Consider the following 10,382-nt stretch of genomic DNA (forward strand, 5'->3'; position numbering starts at 1 on the left):
TGGGGGCTCAATGTCCCTTTTCACAATCGTTCCGAGTGCCTAGAGGAGCAACGTCAACTGCCTGCATCCAAGTTGAGGGATCTCGCCAAGATGTCGTCATCTGACTCATCCGGCAGCGACAGTGACAATAATGACAACCAAGTTGAGTTGATCGTAGCGGTTGTGGCATTGGTCATTTCAGTTCTCGCCTTCATCATTGCGATTTTCCAGGCCCTCCAGCAATACTACGCGTCGGCAACGGGCTACTCATCATGCACTCCAAAAGTCATGGGAGATTGGGCGAGGTTCACACGACGACGATTCAAATGGTACGAGTTCCGCTTTGAGGTGGAATTTGAAGTTCCCGTCATATTCGTTGCGCCGCCGACGAACCCGCGGGGACCCCTCGGCGTGCACGACGACAAGGAGATTACCTACATGACCGGAACGACAGATAGTTACAAGAAGACGTATACCTGGGACCAGGAAGAGTACGACAAGCACTCCAAAACTTTGAGGGCTGGCATGACGCGCCAAGCTATCCACACCGCCGACAACGAGCTCGCAAACTGGACGAGTCTGCTCATGGCTATTCAGCGTATGGAGAGGGAGTCTCGAACGTGGCAAGACAAGGAGTATTTCGGATACAACCCTCAATGGGAAGCCCAGACACCGTGTCACCCGACCCAGGCCAGCACCACGGTACCCTACACTCTTACCGTTGGCATGCAGAGGAAGAAGAAGTCTTGGGATAGTATGCCAGACAACATGAAGAAACCTTACGCAACGACAACGATCTCACATCTGGTGGAAATGGCGGCAATGTTAGGCGTTCATTGGAAAGAGTTTAACCGAAACGAAGACCGTTACCGAGGGCAGGGCAATGGGTTCAGCATCACCGGCTACGACGTCGACGATCTCGGTGTTGTGTTTACATTCGAGAAGACTGGTCCGACTTGGTTTCACGAGAACAGGGTAGTGCCGAACAATAAGGTCAAGGAGCTCTGCTTTGGTTATTGTCCGACGATTTTCCGCCAGCAGAACAACGACAACTACAAGTACGCTGACGAACCAAAGGATATCGGAACGCTACAGCTTGGCAGCATGTCGGCCATTGCAGAGACTCTAGTGGTGATCGGTTGTAACACTAACACTGTCCGGCATTTCCGAAAGTCTACTCCAGATACAAGACACATCCATCTCTTCCCAAGTAAGTCTTGCCAAGAATCATTATATTCACGAGATTCGAATACTGACTGTTATGTTTTAGTTGCTTTTGAGATCCTAGGCATGGTGGGTGCCGTCCTACAGATCCCCGGCACGGCTTTCCGCATGCTTCCCAACCCAACCATTTGGCATTGGGACCGGAAGTCATTTTCACTGAAGACTTTCCTCAGCGACTACGTCCACATAGTGGGTGAGTCGGCAGCAACAGAACCAATGCTCAGAAGTACAGAAGGATCTCGAATCAGCGTGATTCTCAAAGAAGCCGGCAAAATCGAAGACAAGTTCGAAGAGCTCGAATCTCGTGACGGCCCGGAAGCGATTCTGAGACGAACAAACAACACCGAGGAAAGAATCTACTCCAATGACCTCGTCATGGCTTTGCATTCGGCCATTTCGAAATGCGACGAATTCCTTCAGAATCAAGAGAGGATAAACCTTGTCCAAAACGTGCTCCGCGTGCACCTGCAAGAAATCTTGCGTATTTTGAACGACAAAGAAGGGGAATACAAGACGGTTGTGGTCACTACAGGAGATCATGCTCGGTCAAAGAGGGACTCAAGACACGACCTTGTTGTTCCAGGAGCATCCCCTATCTTGAGGACGCGAGAGGAGAACGAGGAAATCGAGAAGGAGATATCGCTCCTTCAGAAGCTGGATTCCGCGTCTTCGAGCGAGAGGCATGGTGTTCTAGCCGAAATTTACCTTCTCTCGGTGCGCAAGCGGGTCATTGATGTTGTTTGCAAACAGCTGCGGGTTGATAAAGCTCGTAAAGAGCGTGGAGCTAGATCGATCATCTCTGATGCTTCCACAGAGGTGATCGCCCACGACCAGCAACAGCAGATCAATGATGTGTGGTGCATGCTTGTCTTCCGCATGGTATGCTGGTTGCTTCTGCATGATTTCCATGGCAAGGATATCCAAGTTGAGAAGAGTGAGATATTTGGAAGCCGTCTGCCGGTTTACATCACATAGGGTTGGGATGTGGTCATGAAGTATAACACGAATTACGATGGAATGGAAAAATGTGTCAATAATGAAACTGTACATTTCTTGACTGATCCTGTTCACTACACTTCATGGCTCCTTCTGGGTTTGTCATCACTGATGTCCCATGTAATTTTCATCTACTTTCAGGACTGGCTACCTATTAATATGGCTTCACTTGCCCAAAAGGACATACACGCGACCCTAGAAATTACACAAGCGTTAATTATCAAATATCTAAGCCCCATTCGTGCCATTCGTGCCATTGGTGCCGTTCTCACGCTTCTTCAACTCCTCGCGGACCGCAGGCAGAATATAGCGACCATAGTCAATAGCATCGTTGAGGTTGTCATATCCACGGATAGAAATCAACTCAGCGCCAAGATCGACATAGTCCAAAATGGAGTCGTTGATGGTCTTGGGAGATCCTACCAGTGCCGTAGAGGCTCCGCGAGCGTTAGTCGCAGTGACGGTGGGGTACCACAACGCCCGGTCCTGAACCTCGCCCTTCTTAGCGATGTCAAGCAGACGCTGCGAGCCGACATTCTGAGGCTCGGGTCCGTTCTGACCAGGCTTGCCCTGTCCGGCAGAAACGTTTCCCTTGAGCGCATCGAGCGTGCGGTGTGCCTTGGCCCATGCAAGCTCCTCCGTCTCGGCGACGATGGGACGGAAGGTAACCCAGATGCGGGGCCGGTCCTTGCGGCCGGCCTTCTCGGCCTCGGCGTAGATGCGGTCAATCTGTTCCTTTGTCTCCTTCAACGGCTCACCCCACAGTCCGAAAATGTCGGCGAGGGAACCACCAATACGATAGGCCTCAGGGGATGAACCGCCAACGGAAACAGGAATTGTGCCCTTTGTCGGGCGGACGCTGCTGTGAAAGTCTTTGAAGGTGTAGTACTTGCTCTCCCAGCTGAAGGGCTCCGGTGATTCCCACGCTCGGCGGAGAATCTTGATGTAGTCCTCAAGGCGGCCATACCGCTCGTCCTTGGAAAGGAAATCACCCTCCTTGGCTTGCTCTGCATCGCTTCCACCGGCAATGAAGTGCACGACGACACGGCCCTTGCTGAGTTGGTCGAGTGTTGCCAGGGCCTTCGCGGCAACGGTGGGGTAGAGGGTGTTTGGCCGCAAGGCGATGATGACGCTGACGTTCTTGGTGACCGCTGCGATGGTCGCACCAATTGTGAAGGGATCAAATGAGTTTGAGCCGTAAGGAACGAGTGTGTAGTTGAAGCCGTAGTCGTCCAAGTTCTTAGCGTAGCGGACTAGGAACTCGGGATCAACGCCAGCACCAGGGATCGGGTTGATCTCCGTTGAGGCGTTGGGGAAAGTTACGCTGATGAACTCGGTCGGCATTTTGCTAAGTGTTTTCTTGGGTTTGGGTATCAATACTGCAGAATAGTCTTCTTCCTGAAATTGCTATTCGTGAATTATGTGGTCGCCTATATACATCCGTTGCACGATATGACGACAACTGCAAGATAATCACGCCTTACACCCCGAGCCGAAATCGGCAAGGGGTTCCCCAGTGAGATGTCACCATAACCCCATCTAAATCCAGCACACTTGATCAATGTGGCAATGAACATCTGGCGCCTTTATCGTTAGCTGTTTTGGAGAGCCTCAAGAAAAAGTCGCCAATTCTTCAACGTTGCTTGTTGTCGGGCGGGATGCGATCGGTGCTCGGCTACTTGGCGGTGCGGCCCCAGACCGGGCCCGTTCCGTCAAGATATGCCAACCGGACCACATCAAGGCCAGAGACCATGATTAACTATTCATCAGTAACTCTCAGCCTCTGAAACTGCCGAAAACACCTATCAGCACCGAGTTACCCCGCTCCATGTCAACACGCAATTCTCAGGATCAGTTCCACACATCCACAACTTGGGGCCAACGTCGGACATGCCCGCACACTTGAAGCCCCGAACGCTCGACATTGGCTGATTAAGGAGGCGCAGTGCCTCCGACGCGGATTCTGTCGTGCCATTTAATTACAAATCAACGATTGTGCAACAGACAAATTACTATGATGATTTGTCAACAGATATGGAAACATGCTCCGGGCGCACCACCACAAGTTGCAACCCCTCTTTCGGTCAGAGCCAAGGTTGCTCCAAGGGCGGTCTTCAGTGACGGATCGAATCAAAAACGATTTAACATGTTGAGTTCGGGACCATTCATCTTTGTGAAATAGTATCTATATAGCGTTGAAGTTGTGCTTTGCAACCGTTCTATGATGAATACGATTCAATTGCAATATATACGATGAGCAAGATAGAGTTTTCAAACTTCGACGTTCCCCATAAATCGCCCAATCACTACGAATAAAAACACCACGATAATTGCCCAAAAATTTTGAATCCTCACTAAATGGAATGGAATCCATTCCTATTTGCACAAACCGATTCACCTGAGTTCGGAAGGAAGCCAAAGCAATGAGTGCACTCCACAGATGAAAGCAACGTCTTGATTTTGGAGGTTTATTTATAATACAGCTGCACGAAGTACCATGTTGTAAAAGAAGATTCACTCTAATACTCTATAATCAAGTCGAAAAGTGAATAAAAAAGTGAATTGTTAGGGACTAGTAATTATGCGTGTTTGAGTCCTTCGAGAAAGACGCTGAAATTCCGGGGGCCCTCATTACCCTTTTATCTTGAGTGATTGAAGCCGAGAAAGCTGAGAGTCGGGTTTTTAGGAAGACTTCTTCTTCCAAAGTCGAGCAAGGGAGTGCTTCTTCGGCACCCGAGCTAGCCAATATAGGAATAAAGCTGCAAACAAGTTGAAGATTATGTAGACCCACATCAGCCCGTACGACCGCCATCGTCTACCGTATGACGTAGATATGGTAGTCAAGAAAGCATCTGTCGTAGCCAGAGGGCAGAATTGACAGATGTCGGTGCTGTTAGGGTTGAATACACTGCCGCCGGCCATTTGCATGTACGGGGCCATGTAATCACCGCATGCGGTTCCATTCGCGGGACTGAACTGCAGCAGCTCGAGTTGAGAGCAGTTGACCTTATTGTGGGCCAATCCCGTTGACAAGAGACCTTCGACCAGGTAAGTCAAGGGTGAGACGCGGTACATGAACTTCCAGAAACCTGGCAGGGCATTGACCGGCACAATGACACTGTTGATTCGTGAGTTTGAAGACTTCAGGTTGATTAAATCGGTGTTGAACTTACCCGCAAAAGATCAGACACAAAGCAAAAAGTAGAAGAGAAAGAGTCGCTCCGATCTCTGCTGTGGGTACACCAGCGACAACCATATCGGCAAATGTTGACTCGAAGAGCATGAAGGCCCAGATCAGTAGGAACATGAGACCGCCACGTTCCGTAACCGCATCCGTCGGTATGGCATTGCGATACATGCCGACCAGATAATAGAACGGGAAGAAAATCACGATAGCAGCCAAGGTGTTCCAGGGAAGCTCGACAATGATGTTGACCAAGACGAACACATACCATGAATACGCTCTGGAGGCGCGTTCTCTCGCCTCGTATTGCTCGCGTTGCAGGATGAAGTTGGGCATAGTCTGATAGACGAGGAAGGCAAAGACCACCAACAACATGAAGATGGAAAACATCTGACTCTGGAGTCCTTGCATCGTGAGCGGTGAGTTGTAGAAGGACACCCCGATGAATAAGCTCTGTGCAAAGTGTAAGTTGAAGGTCCATTAGGTCGTTGACCAGTAAGCATTGAGACGTACCGTGCCACCAGACAAAATCAACTTGGAGTAAATGTACGAAGGCGTGCGCCAATACTGTTGAAAGACACGCTCAGTGCATAAGGCAAGCTGAACATGAAACGGCGCAGCATAAGTAGACATCTCATCGGGACTGGACGTCGAGCCATTCGCCGCCACGCCCTGCTTCAGACGCTCGAGCTCGCGGCGCATCTCGGCACACTCATGGCTCTCCTTCCAGGTCTCGGGCCAATCCCTCTCAGCCTTGGCGCCCGGAGCTGCGCCGATGACTTTGAGCATCCACTCGGCGGGGTTCTCGTCCTGTCCGCAGGGCGTTGCTCCGTACTGCTCAAAGTAGCTCGTGAGCACGCGGGAGTTCTCGCCAATGTCGCCAAAGTAGACTGTTTTGCCGCCATGTGCAAGGAGAAGAAGACGGTCGAATTGCTGGAATAGGAGAGCAGAAGGCTGGTGGATTGTCACCAGGATGGCTTGGCCTTTTTCAGAGAGCTTTCGGATCAGTGATGAGATTGACCATGCTGTCTGACTGTCGAGGCCCGAGGTCGGTTCGTCAAGGAAGAGAAGGAGATCAGGTTTCGCAGCGAGCTCGACGCCAATAGTCAGTCGTTTTCTCTGCTCAACGTTTAGGCCTGTGGTAGTACGGATTAGCTTAACAGTCCTTAAAAATGAGGTGCAAAGACCAGTTGAGGACTTACCTTCTCCGGGCACTCCGACAATGGCATCGGCATAGGCCTCCATCTCCAGAAGCCCAATCACCTCTTCAACATAGTCGTACTTCTCTTGCTTGCTGACAGCCGCTGGCTGGCGTAGCATGGCGCTGAATCGCAAGGCTTCCCTAACAGTGGATGTCTCGAGGTGGATATCCTGTTGCTGAACGTACCCGGCCTTTCGCTGGAAGGACTGGTCTCTGAGAACACCGTTGACGAGGATATCTCCTGTCACAACACCCATGGTCACCCTGTTAGCCAGGACATCAAGTAGAGTAGTTTTGCCAGCGCCAGTAGAGCCCTGAATCGATCGTCAGCAGAAATCCTTCTCTTGAATGGAGGTAGACTCACCATCAAAGCAGTCAGAGTTCCCGGCTTTACCCATCCGCTAGCTTTGTCAAGAATTCTGCGGTTGTTACCCTTGATTGATATGTCGTAGCAAACATCTTTCCAGTGGAATACCGATTGGCTTTTACGAATTGCGGATTGTTTGACACCCGACTGAGGAGCATGTCCCTCGGACTTCTCATGTTGGTAAACGCGTTCAGGTTGGCCAGTCTCTTCGTCGGATGAGTTCTTTGATAGCGTCGGGACCGAGTGACCACGCCGGAAGATCAACACCTCGCCCTTGGAGCGGTCTGTGGTGATGTACTCCGCCGCGAGCAAGTAAACGCACATGAAGAAGACGATGAAGGCAATCAAAATGCCGAAGTTCCTGAGTGACACGTTAAACTCATTTGCGAAGAAACATCCAAAAAAAAACAGAACATACCTCCAAATGTGAGACTTGTAATAGCTGAAAGTGGCATTGATGTAGAAGTCACCGTCAACGAAGTCTGCGCCTGGTGCAGCGCCAGCGACCGAGCACGTCCTCTCGTTTGGCGCAGCGTTCGGGTAGGCCGGAACAAATGAGGGACAGGGGAACTGCCGACCATTGAACTCATTGGCGACCAGACTCTCGAAAGCGTAGGCTATGGGGTTGATGTAGTTGATCCAGCGGAGCCATCCCTTCATATCGCGGGTCGGGAGGATGAAGCCGGTGTAGATGACGAGCGATAAGATGAAGATAGCGGCTGGCGTCAAGGCTTGGTGAATGGTACGGGACGTCTGGCCGATGGTTCTGATGATCATGGACATTGAAAGTGTAGTGGTAAAGCCGAAGAGGAGGAAGATAAAAAAGGCATCGGCCTCTTGGCGGAGCTTTGCCATGAAGTAGAGAGGAATATTGAAGGCCAAGGTAGATAGAATCTTACTGGGAAGATCGCAGATCGTGGAGGAGATTGCTTCGGAGGCGGGATGATACAGAGCATAGCGAGCGTGCTTTTCGACAATAGGTCTCTGGACGTACAGTGTGAGAATCTGATCATCGCCATATTAGTAAATCTTTCTCATCGTAGGGCTACTTGGAGGAGAATTCGAAACATACCTCAAGAGCACTGCTGAGACCGTTGAACAAAATCGCAAAGAACAACAGAATGCAACGAGAATTCATACTTGATGCATCGGAGGGCAGGTCGAAGAAGATGCTTCCAAGAACCAAAGAGATGACCAAGTTACCACCAACAGTGACAACGAAGAACAGCCAGTCACCCAAGAGACGCTGGTAACCACGCGTCATGCACAACCAGATTTGCATGGGCATGGAAATGGTGTAAGGTGATTGCGGGGTCCTTCTCGACTGTTAGCAGGTGATTATACCACGACCTCCTGCCTGTATCACCACTTACACGAGAGATGCTTTGTGAGCTTGGCGCGTCGCGACAAACTTTTCTTCCCCTGAGCCATCAAGAGGATGTTCCTCCTCAAAGGCAAATATCTCCTCCATAAGACTTGCCCTGACATCGCTTCCCTTCCATACTGTTGCAAACTCGTCTGGCGTTCTGGGCACTCTGTTCTCAAATCCTTCTCGCACCACTCGTTCTGCGGGGTTCGTGAGGGAAGTGAGGAAATCAGCGGTGGTTTGGCGGTCGGGGCAGCGGTAGCCCATGTCGACAAAGTATTGCTTCGCCAGCGCCGTGGAGCCAAAGTAGATCTGGCGACCTTCATAAAGAACCGCGACCTTGTCAAATACCTAGACGATTATAAGTCAACAACGATATATGGCAGATTTGGGATGGAGATACAGACATCATACGCCGGCTGCGAAGCCTGATACATCGCGACAATGGCCGAAGTTTTGGCCATGTCAGTAGACAACCGCAGAGTCCGAGCAAACTCCAATGCGGTAGCACTATCCAAACCGCGAGTGCTGTTGTCCCAGCATTGAATAGGGCTCTGGCTGAGCGTGACCTCCGCAATACTGACACGCTTGCGCTCGCCTCCGCTGACACCTGTGGAGAGTTAGTGGAGGTTGCCTCAAAGCTGTCAAAGGCTTGAGCCACTCACCACGGACGAAGTCGTTTCCGACCTTTGTGTTGATGGTGTGGGAGATGCCGAAAACTGCCATCACGACGTCCCGCAAGTGTTCGGCGTATCTCTGTCTGCTGACGCCAGGGAGTCGATTCTTTGGCGTTCTTGCTAGTGAGGCGAAAAGAAGTGTCTGTCCAACCGTGAGGTGGGGGAAGTGGATGTCTGTTTCGGCCTGGTAAATCACTTCACCGCGGAATCGTTTGTGCATAGTTTCCATTGGGATACCTGTTTATGATGAATTTTGTCAGTCAGCTTTCGTGAGGACCTAGCATATAGCACCCCTAACAGAGTTTGAGAGGCATTGTTACTGACCCTGGTAACTGAAGTGTGAGTGATCTCCCAGATGAAGACCCTGAGTTTCACCAGCGATCGTCTTGAGCAAGGTAGAAACACCACTGCCAGGACGGCCCAGCACCAAGAGCATCTCACCACTCTTGACGATTCCGTCAAACTCTCTCAAGATGTCAATCTTTTGGCGACGGTTGCTGAGAGCCTGCTTGATCATCATTGGTGCTTGCCAGAGGACGTTAAGGACATCCTTCTGGTAGTCCGTGTCGGTGCCGTACCCATGAACACTCAGGTTGCGATACGCGACTCCAGCTTCAAGTCTTGGGTAGTCCTCGGGATGATGATATGAGTGCTGTAGAAGGGCTCGGGCCCACTTCTTGGCGTTGAACTCTTCGCGACAGCTTGGGTCCAGGGCAGGGTGGTCCGATAGGAACGGGTTGATACCAGGGTCGAGTCTTGACGCTGAGCGAATAAGATTGAGACTGTAAGGCCTGACGATCTCGTTGACCTGGGCATCGTTGGCTTCAATGTCCATGTCATTCCTCTGGTGATCGTGTTCCTGAATGGCTTTGGCGTGCAAGGTGTCATCCGACGGTTTGGACATGACGTTGCCGCTGTCACCCTGCGGGCGATGCATCTTGTGAGTTGATTTGATAAATGCGCAACGTGCAGATAAGAAAGAACCTGAGAATCGCAGAAGAGAGGAGGCTCAAGTAACGTCACCTAACGGGGATCAATGGCAAGTTATATCCTAACAAGCTTCCCAAAAGAGGCGCCCACCTTGTTAAAAATAAGTTTTCACGTTCAACACAAGGCAGACATGTGAAAACATCAACACAGCTACGCATTTCTAACGTCAATACCTACTATCAACGGGTCGACATGGGCAGAGAGGCCCCGATGAGCAGGGACCAGATCACTAGCTTCACGTCACGCTGCCGAAGCTAACAGCTCGCGAGCCGAGCCTGATGGTCGACTTTCCATGTTTTGGCTGCATATTGTGCGGCTTTGCTGATGTAGAGCAGCCGTATGAATCAAGTCGGCGCCGAGGGAGGAGGACTAACGCAAAATGAGTTGACGATGTTGAC

At 50.9% G+C, this 10,382-nt stretch overlaps 3 protein-coding genes across 3 annotated transcripts; 1 reads left to right on the forward strand and 2 right to left on the reverse strand.

Annotated features, from left to right (window-relative positions):
• Window positions 1-90: 90 nt before the first annotated feature.
• Window positions 91-2,178, forward strand: CABS01_03929 (modin; the record flags this gene model as incomplete). The annotated part of the gene is made up of 2 exons (XM_060537301.1): window positions 91-1,189; window positions 1,250-2,178. The coding sequence occupies 2 exons, from the start codon at window positions 91-93 to the stop codon at window positions 2,176-2,178; spliced, it is 2,028 nt and encodes a 675-aa protein (XP_060391559.1).
• Window positions 2,179-2,427: 249 nt separating this feature from the next.
• CABS01_03930 (uncharacterized protein) lies at window positions 2,428-3,543 on the reverse strand (the record flags this gene model as incomplete). Its single annotated transcript, XM_060537302.1, has 1 exon — window positions 2,428-3,543. The coding sequence occupies one exon, from the start codon at window positions 3,541-3,543 to the stop codon at window positions 2,428-2,430; it is 1,116 nt and encodes a 371-aa protein (XP_060391560.1).
• A 1,338-nt stretch (window positions 3,544-4,881) lies between these two features.
• Window positions 4,882-9,931, reverse strand: CABS01_03931 (uncharacterized protein; the record flags this gene model as incomplete). Its single annotated transcript, XM_060537303.1, has 11 exons — window positions 4,882-5,317; window positions 5,373-5,836; window positions 5,897-6,519; window positions 6,586-6,898; window positions 6,949-7,312; window positions 7,370-7,956; window positions 8,024-8,267; window positions 8,325-8,668; window positions 8,725-8,927; window positions 8,983-9,231; window positions 9,319-9,931. The coding sequence occupies 11 exons, from the start codon at window positions 9,929-9,931 to the stop codon at window positions 4,882-4,884; spliced, it is 4,440 nt and encodes a 1,479-aa protein (XP_060391561.1).
• Between the last annotated feature and the right edge of the window lie 451 nt (window positions 9,932-10,382).

This window comes from Colletotrichum abscissum, assembly GCF_030869225.1.
Source record: "Colletotrichum abscissum strain IMI 504890 chromosome Unknown Scaffold_7.1, whole genome shotgun sequence".
NCBI classification, from domain to species: domain Eukaryota; kingdom Fungi; phylum Ascomycota; class Sordariomycetes; order Glomerellales; family Glomerellaceae; genus Colletotrichum; species Colletotrichum abscissum.